Raw genomic sequence first — 16,964 nt, 5'->3', positions numbered from 1 at the left:
TTTCACCGGTAAATCGTATCGTTCCTCTCATAGATCAACTTACTCCCATATTCTTTTAATCACTTACACCCATTTAAATGATTAGCACCTGAAAATTAATTATAAACGAATGAAAAACTATTTTTCATTATGGAAATTCTTTTATTATGTATTCATTTAGTAAAATATCAAAGTTGCTTAAGCAATAGCTTGCTTGATTTGCTTCAAAAGCGTCTGCTTTTCTCCGCAAGTACCAGCCATGTCGTCTTGATTTATGGCCCAAATCATCACTCCCATGAAACCATTATTCTTAATCCAAGCAGCCTAAAATTACCCTTGTAAAATAGTTCACTTCAAGAAATAAACAAGACATACTTTAGCCTTGATAGAATCGGGGTCGTCATATCCTAACCATTGATTTCCATTGTATTTGCGAGGGCTCTTTTGTTCGTCATCCCACACCTTGGTCCAACTGGAATACTTAGAGCAGATCTAGGAAACAAGAACCAGATGAGATTTCCATTTAATTGTCACAACTGTCATATTATACAGTGGCGTAAGTGGCTTCTCCGCCATCTTCTCCGGGCCCGGTAATGGCTGCATGCAACCCATTAGAATTTGCATCGGCTAGTGTGAAAGAGCGACCATAGAATGCCGTACCAATAGCTAAGCGGTTTTTTGGAGCTCCTGCGTTAACCCAGTTAGTGGCGGCGGCTATAATTGTTATACTCGTAGTCAAACATGAGGTAAAGAGAAGTGAAGACTTACAAGCTACGTTCAAGTGACTCTTTTCCCAGTCTGATTCTATACTCGAGGCATAGAGCGGGGAATTTTCCCCTGTGTAACTGCTCCAGGGGCCGTAAAAATCGTAGGACATTACGTTAATGAAGTCTAGGTAACTGAAAAAATATTCGTGTTACTGTATCACTCAACCCTAAAGTCCAGAGTGGTTCCAACTATTCTTAGATTGCAGCTTCCCAATAGTGTTTTAATAAGTTCCAGATGCAGTCGAATTTTAGCTGTGTCATTCTACAAGGTGTCCCTAAATGGTCTGCACAAAATTTTACCATAAATTTCTGAGGTGAAAACATGACGATTTAACTCAAGTTACTTGAGTAATTTGAAAGTGGACGGTTTCTAAAATACAGGATGTCAAAAATAAGATTAAAAAAATAATTATTATTTGGTTTGTAATGCTACCTCAACAAAATATCTCATCAGAGGGCTTTTAGAGCCGAGAAACCACAATCCGTTTACATTTTCAATGCAGATTGTAGAGGGCGCTGCCAGCATTAAACGAAGTCTCTTTGAAGGGACATCACTTTCAATCACCCGGTATAAAATTTAATTACGACTAAATTTGTGTTTTCCTACATGTTTTATGAAAAAAAAAATGTATTGTGATACTAATCCTTACGGGTATTCCTTCTTGAGATATTTGAAGTTCGCTGCCTGTCTTGAAAAATAACTTTAGCGCACATATTTATTCGTACAGTTGAAACCAAAAAAATCAAAATATTCAATTAATCTTCGATTCTTATCATTTTTTTTTAAATCTTCATGTTTTTATTTCACTATACTAATTTTTTCTTATTTATTTTGCCGTACTGTATGAATAAATATGTACTTTAAAGTAATTTCTCAAGACATGCACCGAACTTCAAATATCTCAAGAATGCCCGTAGGGACTAGTATCACGGTACCTTTTTTTTCATAAAACATGTAAGAAAACGCAAATTTAATTATAATTAAATTTTATACCGGGTGATTAAAAAATTATGTCCTTTTAAAGAGAGTTCGCCCAGCGCTGACAGCGTCCTCTACAATATGCATCGAAAATGTAAATGGGTGCTGATTTATCGCGATATCTCCCTATGCGAGATTTTGCTCAGATTATAGCATTACAAACCAAATAATTAATTTTTTCTTTTTCTAATCTTCATTTTGACGTCCTGTATTTTGAAAATCGTTCACTTTCGAACTAAAATAATTGGGTTAAATCGTGCTGTTTTCACCTCAGAAATCTGTGGTAGAATTTTGTACAGAGTTTTTAGAGGGACCTTGTATAGCGTAACTTACTTTAACATTTCTTTCACGTTATATCCGTGTTCGTCTTTATCAGAAGAGACTGCGGCTGTTAAGAGCCATTTCTTGGGCTCAAAAGCGGCCTTGAGCTCTTTTAATAGAGTTATATAGTTGTCCTACATTAAAATATAGTTAAAGCTCGGTAATTAGGGAGTGTTCATTTACCGAATCGGCAGCCTCCGGGTATTCCCAGTCAACGTCCAAGCCGTCAAAACCGTACTGTGAGAGGAAATAGGTGGCGCTACCTACCAAGGCACCTCTCTTGGAGGAGTCGGCAGCCACAGCTGATAACATTGATATTGAAATGGCAGTAGCAATAATTAAAGAAAAACCTAACTTACATCGGAATATGTCTCCAGAGCCTCCACCTCCTACACTGAGCAAAACTTTCAAGTTGGTGTTTTTCTTTTTCAGGGCCGTTACCCTGTTGAAAAGATCTTGAAAAAATAGATTAATTTATGGGATTTTGAGTGGTTCCTACTACCTTGGCCAATGTCTAAATTATCGTCTTCAACTTTAAGGTTTCCATCCTCCCATAGTAAAATAAAGGCGTAGTTCACATGGGTGCAGAGGGAGACGTCGAAGTTTTCAGGATTGATTCCCTCATATGACGACCAGCTCTCGTAGTAGCAGATTACGTTAGCTATTAAGAAATGGAATGGAGTGTTACTAGTAAAAAATGGGTTTTACAACGTACTTGAGGTAGCCTGAGAGCTGAGCAGTGCTACAAAAAGAGAAAGGAGAAAGAGCTGCATGGTTTTTGATATGTATCTGGTTGCATATTGTAATGTTAGGGTTTATATAGGCTAAAAGTGGTTGTTTTGCAGTGAGGATGATAAAGATAATTGCACCATTGTCGCACATATTAATTAAGTTTACCTTGAGGTGCATTAAAAAGTAAAAATGTTAAATAAGTCATGTTAATCTACTCGCGTATACATATGATTTTCCATCATTTTTATTACCCGCAAAACTAAATTATGTGAATTTGACAATAATACTCGACAGAAATGGCACATAAACTAATGCCAGGGTACGCCTCTGGATTCATGTCAAAAATGCCTTGAATGGATTTAAAATTGTGTTATTTTCGCTTTTTTACCCAGAAGTACCACTTGAAATACATTTATCAGCCTTCAGATCAGCTTACGTTTCTATTAAAAGAAAGCAAGCGAATATGTCTTAAGTTCGTTTTACGAACATAAAATATCCATGTAAACAAATCAAGTGCGTGATCGCTAGCTTTATTTAGATTTTAAAAGGTATTTTATTTTAGTCAAAATTATACACTTTAATATATCGTTGAGAAATATAATTTATTAAAAGAACTTGTTTAAAAGTCTTAGAGTGCAATGGTGGCCTGACTACGGCCCTGTTCAATATTCCCGTCTTGAACGGACCACGTGCAGGTGGCATGCATTTTTTTATAGTTAACGTCAAACTAAAAGTTTCGCACGTCATCTATGACGAAATAATATGGCCACATTGGTTATGTGTATCTCGGAAGAAATATACAGTTACTCACAAAATTGACCGTACATAATTCGCAAAATCATAAATTTGTAAAAAATAAATATCCCTAGACATTTTGATGTTTTTTAAAAACCAATGTTTATTGCAAACGAGTATAACATATATAATACGCTACGAAAATTTAACAAAAATAGTGTAAATTCAAATATTTTAAATAGATAAACAACAATAACGCAAAATGTAGACACAAAATTAACCGTACAAAAGTAAATGTCTATATTAAATATTAAATTATTTGCACAAATTTGGAAAAAAAACAAAACTATTACTAGTTATTAATACTTGGTGGACCCCCCTACGCCTCAATTACTGCTTTCAAGCGACGCGCCATGGATTCTACCAACTTTCTGGTCACATCCGAAGAAATGTTTTCCCATGCATTAAAGACTACTTTTCTAAATTCTTCTAAGCTGCTACAGTTGCAATTTTGTACTTCATTTTTTAAAATTTACCACAAATCCTCGATTGGATTGAGATCTGGCGATTGCGGTGGAGGATTTAATAATCGTGGTACATTATGTATTAACCAAAGCTTGACAATGCCGGCAGTATGCTTGGGGTCATTGTCTTGCTGGAAATAAAAAACTCTGGGCATGTTCAATTTTTCAGCGGATGGTCGCAAATTGGCTTTTAAAATATCGAGATACATATTTTTGTCCATTATTCCAGTAATTTGATGTAGGTTACCGGTACCATTCGCTCCCATAGCACCCCATAACATTAATGATCCTCCTCCATGTTTCACTGTTTTCACAATATTCTTTTCCTGCAGTTGTGTATTTCGTTTCCTCCATACGATTTGTCTTCCATCCGATCCAAATAAATTGATTTTCGTTTAATCTGTGAAAATGACGGTATTCCAAAACTCTAGAGGCTTCTCTAGGTATTTTTTTGCAAAATCAAGTCGTTTCTGCCTATTAATTTTCGATATGAAAGGTTTCTTACGTGCTATTCTGCCATTAAATCCACTTTCTCTTAGAACCCCTCTTACAGTTTCAGTTGAAACAGATTTGCTGATTCTCTGGGATAGTTCTTTAGTTAATTTAGGTACGCTTTTCTTTGGGTTAATCTTTAGTTCTCGTACAATGAATCGTTCATCCTGATGGGAAAGCAACTTTTTTCGTCCTCTTCCAGGCTTGTCTTGTACCAATCCTTGATAACGGTATTTGTTTATTATCCACTGTACTGTGGAATGTGTCTTTCCTGTTAGGTTTCCTATTTCACGCATTGTTTTCCCTGTAGCATAGAATTTTAATATTAATTTACGCGTCGCGATATCGGTTTGCACTCTTGTTTGCCATTTCTGTCACATTAACACAATAACTCACCCAGCTGAATTTGTTTAAAGAAGACTTCCTAGTCTTGAAAGATTTTGCAAAAAAAGTTGTTTTGAAAAATATTTACAGCCAAGCTACAGTGGCGGCAAAAAGTATTTGCACACCGCGATTTTCGCGATTTCTAAGTTTATTGTTGTCAATAAAAAAAAACACTTTACATATAAAGAGTATATTAAATAATTATATGGTCTCTGTTAACCAAAAGTTTATAAAAATTGAATATTAGTGGGAAAAAAAGAAATGATTAAAACCGCTTGGAATAAAGTATTTGCGCACTGCAACTGGCTTGAATTTTTAAGGCTTACAAAGCTTTAATATTTAGTAAAAAGTCCATTTGTATCAATTATCGCTTGTAAGCGTCTTGGCATAGAATGGACCAGTATTTGTATAAAGTTGCAATCAATTCTTTCCCATTCTTCAGCTAATGTGTCTTTAATTTGATCGCGTCCTGAAATTGTATGTTTCCTGATTCTTTGATCTAAATGGTGCCATAAGTTTTCAATTATATTAATGTCAGGAGATTGTGGTGGTGTATGCAATTGTCTGCCAACATTATATAATAGCCATTCCTTGGTTTTTTTGGCAGTATGTTTCGGATCATTGTCCTGTTGGAATATATATTTATTTTCAATGCCCATTTTGACAGCACTTTGCCTTAAGTTATTTCGGAGTATGTTGATGTAACTTGTCGCATTTAAATTCCCTTCTATTGGAACAAGCATACCCACCCCATGGTAGGAAACACAGCCCCACGCCGTAATATGTTCACCACCATGTTTCACTGAAACTCGAACATTTTGTTTCTTTAATTCTTCATTGCGTTTTCGCCAGATTGTTTTCCTACCATCTGAACCAAACAAATTGAACTTGCTCTCGTCTGAAAAGATGACATTTTCCCAAAAAGTTATCGGCTTGCTGATATATTCCTTTGCAAAGGCCAGGCGCTTTTTCCGGTTTGCTTCACTGATGTATGGTTTTAACCGAGGAACTCTACCATAGAGGCCTTCCGAATTCAAAGAATTTCTTATGGTTCTTTCACTGACCTGGACTCCAGCACTAGTTCGGACCATATTTGCTAAGGTTGATGCGCTTATGGTAGGATTTTTGAGAGCTTCATTTTTTATTTTCCTCTGTGTTCTCAAATTAAGCTTCCGTGGACGTCCTTTGCGAATCTTATTTTCGGTTGTACCTCGCTCCTCATATCTTTTGATAATGTATCGGACAGTGGAAAAGTTTAACTGAAGGTAGTCAGCAATTTTCCGATAAGAATTTCCCTGATTTCTAAGTAAAATCACGTTTGCTCTTGTACCAGCACTTAATTCTCTTGTTTTCGCCATGTTTGCGAACTGAATTATTTTTAAAACTACCTATAAGTTATTTGAAACATCGAGAAATATTTTAGTGATATCGATGGAAAAAAAGAAATTTTTAATACACCAATAAACAGATAAAGAAATCCGAGCAGTTGCAGTGCGCAAATACTTTATTCCAAGCGGTTTTAATCATTTCTTTTTTTTCCCACTAATATTCAATTTGTATAAACTTTTGGTTGACAGAGACCATATAATTATTTAATATACTCTTTATATGTAAAGTGTTTTTTTTTATCGACAACAATAAACTTAGAAATCGCGAAAATCGCGGTGTGCAAATACTTTTTGCCGCCATTGTATTTCTATAGCCGTAGCAAAAGAGCTTGATGCTGCTCTCAAAATAGTACGTTTCTCACGGTATATTAACGCTGGTGGTAGGCCCTTACCTTTTTTTTGCCATAATTACTGGGATTTTTAATTAAATTATATATTACTTTGCGGCTTCTGCCCACAATTTTGGCAATTTTTAACATTGAATACTTTTCTTTCCATAAGCATAAAATCTTAACGATTTCACTCTCACTTAATTTCGTACCTCGCCCCATGACTTCGAAAATTGACTGGTATTTGTATTTATTTATATTACGTATGGATTTCATCCTTCATAGAAAAAAGTTAAGCATAAATACTTCAAATTACTATTCGCTGAATCACCGCAAAGATCAATCAAACCAAAATGTGCTACTATTTTGTCGCGTTAAATTTTCACGATTTTGATTGCATTATTTATTAATACCTCTTTTCCATAAAAATTGTAAAGCAATCATTCTCCTTTGTTATGTATTACATAAATTAATAAAAAATTATTAAATAAAATTCATTACAAATGATTTTTGACATAAATTTCACTGTGTGCTATTTTATTGTCGCGTACTGTAGATAAAGATTTATTTACTTACACAATAATAAAATTCTTTAATTAAAAACATTTTTTTATTAAATCTTACGATTGACTGTGCTGAAACAAATTATATGTATATCGCCTCAAGGATTTATTCGGAAGTGTGGCAACAGCGTAGGGCAGCGTGACATAAAACTTTGATGACGTGCGATACTTTTAGTTTGGCTTTTACAGGGATTTTTTTATGTTCGTAATAAGGTCTATAATCGTTACACCATTGGGGTATTCCAATACAGAGGCGTATTAAGGTCTTTTAAATGCATACTTTTCCTACTCTTCAAATGACAAACCCCCAGTACTTATCATCATGAGTAAAAGGGAAATAGTAATTCTAATAAGCGATAGAGTTTAGTCGATTATATTCGGCAGCTCAAGGACGCGAGTAATTGGTGCCGCAAAGTGTATAGCGCCAGTCCAGCTTATTTTGAACAGTTCTTTTAGTGCCGCGATGAGAAAGCAGCAGTTGTTAGGATTGGTGATGGTATTATCCATGATGGGGCTAGTGCATGGAAGTAAGTAAGTACAAAAAAATTTGCACATAAAGAGTTTATTTTCTGTGCAGCTCTGTCGAACCTTCTAAGCGAAATTTATAATCTTTTTCATTGTTAACATTGTTTACATTGATTTGATTTTTTAGATGCGTGCATATTTAATCTATCGAATTATAACATTTTTTAAGCTGGAATGACTTTTACAAATCAAAATACAGAATTTTCTACATTATCTACATCGTTGGAGTCCACATACTCTAAACTGCATGCAAATAATAGTACGTATACGTTTCTGTAATAATTCCGGCCAGGTAAAACTTATCTGGATTGGAAACATTATCTGCATTCGTTCTGTGTATTGTGTTATAACAATTTTTAATCAGGACCGGCTTTTGTACATTAAAATGTTATTTTTTTTACGTTTTGATTAGTAACTCCTGTGTTCTCGCTGTATGTGCAACATTTATATCCATAATGTAAACAAGACAAAGTAAAGTCGAATTAGATCTTAACCGGTTCACAGTTCGCTAATAATTAAAATTAACGCCGAATAGTCGGAAGCCATCAAAGTATTTGTCGATAGGGCCACGCAATGAAATTAAAATAAAGGCAAAAATCTGTCGTTGAAAAATGGAAGCACTTGATAGTTAAGAGTGCTTTTTAACAATAGATAATGTCTGTGTTAGCCTGGTAGGTATTCATATTATGTGGAAAAGGAAACACTACATTGATGAATGATACAATTTAAAACTAGAAAGTAATGTAAAATATTTATGAAAACAATGTAAATCCTGGAGATAAATCCAATTAATGAATCAATATAAATAATGTTCCACAGAAATTATCTTAAGTTTTAAAGTGTAAGCAAATATTCGTGAAAAGAATGTAAACAATTCAAATTAAATTAAATGTTTTAAGAGTTTAAATTGATGACGTAATTTAATGGAATTGTTCACATTATTTTAACGAATGTTTGCTTACACTTTAAAACTTGAGATAATTTCTGTGGAACATTGTTTACATTGTTTTCATAAATATCTTACACCACTTTCTGGTTTCAAATGCAGGGTTTATTTTTCTACATTACTTGCGTGCTTACCGGATTAAAACTGATATTTTCTATAGTTAATAGCACTCTTAACTATCGAGTCTTTCGATTTTTCGACGACAAACTTTCAACTTTATTTCCGTTTCATTGCGTGGCGCTATTGACATATATTTTTATGGCTCCCGTCTATTCAGTTTTAATTCTAATTATTAGTAACTTTTAGATCAGTTAAGACCTGTTTCGGTTTTACTTTGTTTTGTTTACATTGTAAACATTATTTTTTCACGTACACCGAGAACATGGGGGTTACTCCAGGTGCAACACTTAAGTGTTACTGTACCGTCAGCAGGTTTAATAGAAAAATGATCAAAAGGACAAATGTCTGACATGTAATGTTCCCGTTTGGTTAGTTTGAAATAGATTTTCGGGTTCTCTTCTGTTTTGATTTTAAATATTTTCCGCTATATGGGACTTTAGTCCCTACAACCGTATTTAGTATATGGTTTGAATTGTCACGTGTGCAGTAATGATGTCAAATCATTACAGTACGCATGTCAAACTATGGATCCTAAAGCCGCCTAAGTTCTTAAGGCCAGTCTCTTGAGCAAATCGTTTTCTATGATATTCTACTAATCAATTGAATTTACTGTAAATCCCCAAACTGCAATAAAAGGCAAATATCTGACTGTATGAAGATTTCCAACAATAATAACAACAATTGAGAAACCATTTCGGGTAAATAATCACATGCAAATTATATGGTAAATATATGGTAAATCCCCATTTGCTTACAAAGCATCTTTGCACACATTGTTGCTCATCAGGCTGATAACATTGTACACAATGCTTTAGTTACGTTAGGTCCTTTTGGAATTTACTTTTTAAAAAGTAAACTAAATACAAGTTGATAGTATAATTTATTAATTCGTACACGTTTTACACTATCTCATAGAGGACGATTAAAATATGACTATCTACTACTAATTGTCCTGAGCTTTTCTAATAAAAAGGTGCTGAGTTCGAAAAATCTGGAGCATGTTGTTGTTTTTGTTGACAACACGTGGGGCATGTGTTATTACCTTTGCATTGGAAATGATCATATAACTCTTTGATGCATCATAATGCCAGTGGACGTCCGTGAATAAAATTGCAAGGACCAATATAGGCATAATTCGTTACGTGGCCGATCCCACCTCGACTCCAGCCCTTCAAGCAACATTGCCACAATGAAATGTCCGCTTCTCCGAAATCATTTTAAATCGTCAGCGTTCGATAATTGGCCGTTTTTATAGGTAAAAAAACCTTGACCACGCGACTGAACATTTTATAAATAATTGTGATGAATCGTGCAATTGCAAAGTTAAAGAGCGTCTGTTTCGGGTCGGCGTTCTTGCTCATTTTGTGTTACAGAGAGCACATGTGGAAGACTTTAGTCCTTAATTCTACAGCGTTAAAGCCTCGGCTACAAAGTACCGACGCCGACATCTGTAAGACTCAAATAACCAATCGTAAAACGTTTCATCAATTCGCAGAGTACATTGGGGCTTACTATTGGTCAGGAGCCGTGAAAACGTTCGAGCCGGAAAATATCAACGCCACCCTCCTCACCCATCTCTACTACGCCTTTTTGGACGTTAACGACGACGCGTCTCTCACAATCCAAGAAGAAGAACAAGGTAAAATTTTCTCATTTATAAATCCTCCAATGTTGCCAGATTCGCTTCGCAGGCTTCGTGCCTCGCTTGTTCTCTTTGAAAGAAAAGAACCCCGACCTCAAGCTGCTCTTCAGCGTTGTCAATAAAAATGGCAGTTTTTCGAAAGTGGTCGCGTCTGCCGAGCTGCGGCAAAAGTTCGTCAAGAACGCTTATGACATGGTGACCCAGCAGAAGTACGATGGACTGGATTTTGATTGGGAATTCCCCAAAGATGCAGATAAAGAGAACTTCGTAAGTTTGCTCAAAGAGATCAGCACTGAGTTCAAGAGGAATAACTACCTGGTCACTGCGGCTGTGAGGGCGATACCCATTTATAACAACACTGGGTATATAGTGCCTGAGATCGTCAAGTAAATTGGACTTTCTGTATTATTTACTCGGTACTATTGCACGTTTTGAAGGTATTTGGACATTATTAATGTAATGACTTACGACTATTATGGCGCTTGGAGCAATACGACTGGAGAAAACTCTCCTCTCTACCCTTCGTCATTAGACAGACCTTATGAGAGGGAATATTTAAACATCAACGCCTCAATGAACAATTGGGTTAAAGCAGGAGCCCCGAAAACCCTTTTAGCTATGGGAATCCCCTTCTATGGGCGTACTTTCACTCTCACCGATCCAGAACAACACGACGTGCACTCTCCCAGTTCCGGTGGGAGCACCCCCTTAGCTCCGACATATTATCAGGTAAGCGCCACCTATAAACTAAACACACAACCACGCAGAACTTTCAAAAGATTCTAGAAAACTACCAGAACTACACCACTGTGTTTAACAAAGAACAAGCGAGCAACTACAAGTACTCCGGAACCACTTGGTTAGCCTATGACAATGAGCATTCAATAAAAATTAAGGTGCGATCTTTTGTTTTTATTTGTTTTTTTTTACCTGACTTAATTGATTGCTTTTGACAGACGAAGTATGCTAAAGACCACGCCCTCATGGGCGTGTTTATATGGCATGTGGGCGGCGATGACATAGACGGGAAGTTTTCCAGCAGGCGCCAACCCTTGTTGCAGACCATCAACGAAGTTTTTACTAACTAGTTCGTAAGCTTGGAATTGTCGACATTCAAGTTACATTTTAAGTAAATAGAAAATGATGTTTTTGAAAATACATTTGACTTGAAATTTGAATAAATTTTAGAGATTTTTGTTGTTTACCTGATTTTTAAATTGTAATTTAGTTGTTTACAAAGTGAACGCGAATACTTTTATTCAGAATTCGATGTGATTTAGTTTTGAAGAAACTGTGTTTTGAATTCTAAATCTTGTTGCCTCTATACTTTATTACTTGACTATTTTTAGTCCATATTCGACATGAGCCGGTTTTCAAGAAGTGAAAACTTGAATTTTGAACATTGTCTATGTAAGTTGCATTATGTAATCCAATTTTCTACATGGTGTACATCGTGAGCACGAGCGTTCAACGTGATTTACTATAAAAAAATGCATAACGCTTAATTGTAGACATTGTTGACATAACAACGAAGCCCGAACTCGAATATTGTTTGCACTAGTTAAACAAACAACTTTTTATCAATATTTGAGGTGAACTCGTTTCTGAAAAATGAAATTTCCAATATATGAATTATTCATAGGAAAATAGGAACATTTATTGATCAAATTAATTCATATTTAAAAGCATTAGTCGTCTTAATGGTTAGTTTTCAGCTTGTAGCCGTTCTCGGCCAGCTTGGTGTGAATGGTCTTGGTCAAGGGGTAAGTGCCATCTCCGCAAAGGCCGCTAAAATCGTCAGTGTCGAAGCTCCAAACCATGAAACCTCCCAACTTCTTTTCTAAGGCGTAATCGATCTTGACGCCCAAAGACTTCTTGTTGTCATAACCGATCCATTGGTTGTCAATGACCAAATGGGGCACCTGTTGTTCGTCGTCCCAGATGTCTTGTGCGTCAGGATGGAGCTCACAAATCTACATTAATTATGAAAACTAAGGAAAAGTTTAGGGTAAATGGTATTGAACATGCCTCATTGTATCCCAAAATTCCATCCATTCTGGTGTAGGGACCAGCAGTACCGCCACCGGAAATGGGTGCGTAAAGGGCAGTGTTTGCGGGGTCAGCGAGGGTGAAGGTTCTGGCGTAAGTAGCTATGCCTAAATTGATTTTGGCTGGGTCTGCTCCAGAGGCAATCCAGTATTCGATACCAGTGGCCTGTAATCGACAAAACAGCTCTAGATGTTCGAAACACTCTGACGAAACGTCAAAATCTAACTTCATTGCAGTCTTTATCGACAATGTAGAGTATGTAGAATTTAAACGTTAAAGTTTTTAATTGTTCTATTGCATTGTAACTTTTTAACTTTAATTTTCTTTGTCCATAAGAAATAAATATGACATGTACACTTGAGGTGGCATCGATGGAAATGATATATTAGAAAACTTACAATATTCCATTCGGAGTTGTTGTGTTGGGCGTCGATTTCTGCGGAGTGGAGAAGAGTGTGGTGACCGACGTAGTTATCGAAACTTCCGTGGAAGTCGTAGGCCATCACGTTGATATGGTCCAAGTATCTACATTTTTAGCGTTCGCATTAATGCTACTTTAAAATTAAAACTTACCCTGAGATGGCAGGGACATCATAGGAAGGATCGACGTTAATCTTAGCGTTGTTAACTGCAGCAGAGAGGATGTATCCTTTAGGTTGAAAAGCGTTGTGGAGTTCTTCTAACATAGACGCGAAGTTTTTCTGAAACGCGTCTCGCTGCACTTTAAGGACTCATCACTCACTCCTGGATTTACGTACCTTGTCGTCGGGATTGCTACTATCCCTCTTGCAGGGGTATTCCCAGTCAAAGTCGAAACCATCAAATCCGTGTTCTTCTAGGAATTCGAGCACAGACTTCACCAAGGTTTGTCTCTTCGCAGGGTCCGCCGCCACGACGGAGTACTTTTGGGAACCTTCGTTCCAACCTCCCAGGGAGACCAGGACCTTGAGGTTGGGGTTTTGGGTCTTAAGGCCGACGAAACGGTTGAAACCATCTGAATTGGAAATCGGATTATTGGCGCTCTTACTACACTCATCCAAGTGTGAGTGAATCTCAAATATAGAGATGTTCTTGTCGATCGATACTTACCGAGTCCATCATCGTTAGATTCCCAGGGGTCCAGAATGTTCAAAGTTCCGTCTTCTTTCAGTCCCAAGAAAGTAAAAACGATGTGTGTGCATAGATCAGGTTCGATGTTTTCAACGTCGAATTTGCCATTTCCAGGCCGGTAGACAGTCCAGCTTTCAAAATAGCAATAGATCACTTTTTCTGCAAATGAAAAGTCACTTAGAGCCAGCTCTGATGGGGGAGACGGCCAACTAACCATCGCTGGCAATGCTGGCCGCCTGGGCACCCAAAAGGGCTGCGCTCAAAAGGAGGAGGGATGCACTCAACTTCATGATTGAATATCAGTTGAAGATCATTGGAAAGGCAGGGTTTAGTGGTTTTCAATTTATAGGATCATTCTTGAGTAGTCAAGTGTTTTATCTTATCTAGGGATGAGTAAACAGAAGATTCTTTTTACGATATCTGGTTTAATGAGTAACAATCATTGCTGTCTATTAGTAGTGATGTGTGCGTATTTTCGATTTGAGTAAGAGTTTCTGATTACGCAAACATGTTCATCATAACCGTGTCAACGTTCTATTATCGTAATCTTATATAGTTCAGCTCTTAGAACTCATTGAGTTACTTGAATTAAGAGTTATTTACAGTTTACACAACCCTGAAATCGACTTATCTCAAACGAACCTTGAAAAGCTACTTCAAATGGAATTTCGATAAAAATAGCGTTTGATATTTTTAATACGCACATGCATTTATACAAAGAGGTTGGAAAATCTCTTAAATACATTTAACCCACACATTATGTCGCTGTGAGGTCCAATGTTGAGTACACTTATCACTTATCAAGTGTGAGTGTATTATTTTCATATTTTATTTCGTCAAGTACGAGTTCTAAAGAGCTCCAGAGTGAGTGAATTTAGATGTCCCCGCATCCCTTCATGTTTCCCTTCGGTGTGCTTCTAGAGATGTTCTTGTCAATCGATTCTTACTTCACAGAATTATAAAGGCTAAAATGGATTTCGTGATGGTTAGAACATCAGTTTTGTCTTGAAAAGGCTCGATTCTAGAACGACATGTTTGGCAGCGATTGCCAATTCCAGTAACTTCTCAATTTCAATTGAAATTTTCTATCTTAAGTGCGTACAATTATTTAAATAATTTCATTGTTTCCTTTGTTTCTTGAGAGCCTTTCTAGAGAATTTTAAGAATTAATCTTCATCATGTTAAGAAGGACGTGACATACAAAAATATCATTCAAAATTATCTCATTATTCATTATTAGTCGATAAAAATTTATCAATTACATTTATAATTCTTCTTTTGATCATTCGCGCTTTATTCAAAATTTTATTATAATCTGTTTATGTGTCATTATCATTTTGGACACTTTAAAAATCAATCATTTCTCGTTAGTTTTACCCTTTAAATGTTGAGGAAAATTTTTGATTCTTGTTCTGTAACCTCACAAGTGTTCAGACTTGAATCATCGACGTAATAACGAATTACCATCAAGTAAAAGACAAGATGGCGCCGGCACATTTCGTGACGTCACATTTGTTCCTAAGTTTAGATATTTTGTATTCTATTACTTTGGGTTTTCAAGAATGTTAAGGGATAATGTGAGCATTTGAAAAAATACGAATAATTAATGAAATTGAATTGTAAATCAGTAAACGTCCACTTGAAGGCCTGTAAGAGTGTTTTCTGTCAAAAATGCCTTTTTAATCCAAGCAACGTAAGATGGCGCCAGCTGACAGTTGCCAATTTTCTGCGTTCTATTTGTGAATATTTTCAAGCTCTTGAAATGATTTTCAGAAGAAATTACGTAAAAATATATAAATAATTGCTTCTAAAATGAAATAAGTGACCCCTAGGTACACCACAGTATTAATCCCTACCAAGGCGGATCATCTTTAAATGCCTTAAAAAATGCATGATTTTGAATCTCATTTCCAAACCGATTTTATTAAAATTGACTTCTAGATAGTTGTTCTAGACGTTGTTGTAGGTAAGTGAGCACCATGTTGACCTTAGTACTAATTAATGAGTATCTAAGAGTATTTCATAGCTAATTTTATTACAAAATCTCACTCAGAACGCGGTACTTTAAAATACCACTTAAAACCTACTTACTATTTATTATTATCAACTTCCCATCGCTTTACAAACAAGAAATGCTGCTCTAAAACCTCAATTTAACATTCCGCAACAAAAGCGGGATAATTGCAAATGTGCAGCTTGGTGTCGTAATACAGCCCCTTAGCACAAGTAAAGGTGATGCCCTCGTAGACCCCATTAACGCTCCGGCAGTAGTAATACACGTTACAGTCCGTGGAACTTCCATAGAAACCCAATCCTGTGCAGGAACGTACATTAGGAATCTTCGTGGGATCAACGCTGATTTCTGGAACCGAAGCATCATCTTCCTTTGCAGCAGGCGCTTCTGATGATGTTACAACTGGAGCCGCTCTAGTTGTAGTCGTTGAAGATATAGTTGAGCTTGACTTAGGGATGTTTTCGTCAATTGATGGAGTGGAACTCTGTATGTGATGACAAGAAAATTTAGTTAAAGTCAAAATATTAAAAACACCTACCAGGGCCTTGCTAATGGCCTTCAGCAGCGGGTACTGAGTACCACTAAGTCCTAGAAAGTCCTCAGTTTCAATGGACCACAACATCACCGCTCCCAAACCATTATTCTGCGCATATGCCACTTTAAGAGCTATGGATTGTTCGTTCTCAAAGCTCAACCACGTGGAACCTGAATAGGCGTACGGCACCTGCTGCTCCTCATCCCATTTGCAAGTCCAACCGCCCGCATTAAATTTCTCCACTATCTATTAAAATACTTCATAAACAACCAAACAAGCGTTGCAGACAAAATCTAACTTCATTATATCCCCAAAACCCAGGAGTCCCAGTGTAAGGCCCCGCAGGCACCTCCACCGCCGAAATGGGGGATCCCGGGGCTGTGGCTCTCGATGAGGCTAAAGTCATGGTGCGGCCGTAAAATGGGATTCCCAGGGCTAGTTTTGACGGAGACGCGCCTCGGGCGATCCATCCTTGAATCGAGGCATTCTAAGGGATTAATCGAGCTTAATTTAAAACTATATTGCGAGGAAAATGGTGGTACTAACGACATTATAATCCGCATATATGGTGCCGGCTAGTTTGGTGGTGCTGTATAGGGGCGCGTTGTGATAAGCAGCGGAGTTCCAGTTCCCGTGGAAGTCGTACAACATGACATTGATGAAGTCGAGGTACCTTATTTAGAAATGCGAAATAATCGTGAAAATCAGAATTAGGTGCATGGGTTAGTGCGCGTGAGAATTTGAATGCATCTACAATTACCACTTGTTGCTTTAACTACCATACACGGGTATGAGTATTTCTGCGGTTACAAAACAAGAAATCTAGAAAT

The 16,964-nt window shown here is 36.7% G+C and overlaps 3 protein-coding genes across 4 annotated transcripts in view; 1 reads left to right on the top strand and 2 right to left on the bottom strand.

Moving 5' to 3' along the window:
- Positions 1-120: 120 nt before the first annotated feature.
- LOC136408507 (acidic mammalian chitinase-like) lies at positions 121-2,846 on the bottom strand. Its single transcript, XM_066389508.1, has 9 exons — positions 2,762-2,846; positions 2,549-2,707; positions 2,406-2,501; positions 2,230-2,348; positions 2,059-2,180; positions 748-878; positions 530-693; positions 355-471; positions 121-303 (listed from the first exon to the last, which is right to left on the bottom strand). The coding sequence occupies exons 1-9, from the start codon at positions 2,817-2,819 to the stop codon at positions 178-180; spliced, it is 1,092 nt and encodes a 363-aa protein (XP_066245605.1). The 5' UTR covers positions 2,820-2,846; the 3' UTR covers positions 121-177.
- Positions 2,847-7,563: 4,717 nt separating this feature from the next.
- LOC136408147 (acidic mammalian chitinase-like) lies at positions 7,564-11,554 on the top strand. 2 transcript variants are annotated; one of them, XM_066388987.1, is made up of 6 exons: positions 7,564-7,720; positions 10,280-10,423; positions 10,476-10,812; positions 10,864-11,155; positions 11,206-11,322; positions 11,383-11,553. In XM_066388987.1, exons 1-6 carry the CDS (start codon positions 7,657-7,659, stop codon positions 11,512-11,514), a joined length of 1,086 nt encoding a protein of 361 aa, XP_066245084.1. In that variant the 5' UTR covers positions 7,564-7,656; the 3' UTR covers positions 11,515-11,553. The 2 variants fall into 2 exon arrangements, with proteins under 2 accessions (XP_066245084.1, XP_066245083.1); XM_066388986.1 differs by lacking the exon at positions 7,564-7,720 and adding an exon at positions 10,027-10,216 and having other exon boundaries at positions 11,383-11,554.
- A 504-nt stretch (positions 11,555-12,058) lies between these two features.
- The window catches only part of LOC136408751 (probable chitinase 10), a 7,749-nt gene continuing 2,843 nt past the window's right edge, over positions 12,059-16,964 (bottom strand). Inside the window, exons 5-15 of the mRNA XM_066389895.1 lie at positions 16,681-16,807; positions 16,433-16,621; positions 16,138-16,380; positions 15,742-16,083; positions 13,800-13,869; positions 13,565-13,744; positions 13,234-13,469; positions 13,049-13,176; positions 12,874-13,000; positions 12,455-12,640; positions 12,059-12,399 (exon numbers count right to left, since the gene is read on the bottom strand). Of these exons, the coding sequence (XP_066245992.1) occupies positions 12,124-12,399; positions 12,455-12,640; positions 12,874-13,000; positions 13,049-13,176; positions 13,234-13,469; positions 13,565-13,744; positions 13,800-13,869; positions 15,742-16,083; positions 16,138-16,380; positions 16,433-16,621; positions 16,681-16,807 (2,104 nt within the window). The 3' untranslated portion in view covers positions 12,059-12,123. The remainder of the gene's footprint in view (positions 12,400-12,454; positions 12,641-12,873; positions 13,001-13,048; positions 13,177-13,233; positions 13,470-13,564; positions 13,745-13,799; positions 13,870-15,741; positions 16,084-16,137; positions 16,381-16,432; positions 16,622-16,680; positions 16,808-16,964) is intronic.

Source organism: Euwallacea similis, chromosome 4, assembly GCF_039881205.1.
Source record: "Euwallacea similis isolate ESF13 chromosome 4, ESF131.1, whole genome shotgun sequence".
Lineage (NCBI taxonomy): Eukaryota > Metazoa > Arthropoda > Insecta > Coleoptera > Curculionidae > Euwallacea > Euwallacea similis.
This window is presented reverse-complemented; position numbering and strand designations above follow the sequence as displayed.

Bases quoted from the DNA above. Each gene is read 5' to 3' on its own strand.
- LOC136408147 (XM_066388986.1), top strand. From the start codon at position 10,087: ATGAATCGTGCAATTGCAAAGTTAAAGAGCGTCTGTTTCGGGTCGGCG. The intron at 10,217-10,279 runs GTACCGACGCCG...ATCAATTCGCAG, and splicing joins GTTAAAGCCTCGGCTACAAA to AGTACATTGGGGCTTACTAT. The intron at 10,424-10,475 runs GTAAAATTTTCT...TTCGCTTCGCAG, and splicing joins AATCCAAGAAGAAGAACAAG to GCTTCGTGCCTCGCTTGTTC.
- LOC136408507 (XM_066389508.1), bottom strand. From the start codon at position 2,819: ATGCAGCTCTTTCTCCTTTCTCTTTTTGTAGCACTGCTCAGCTCTCAG. The intron at 2,502-2,548 runs GTAGTAGGAACC...TATTTTTTCAAG, and splicing joins TAATTTAGACATTGGCCAAG to ATCTTTTCAACAGGGTAACG. The intron at 472-529 runs GTATAATATGAC...CTTGTTTCCTAG, and splicing joins GAGAAGCCACTTACGCCACT to ATCTGCTCTAAGTATTCCAG.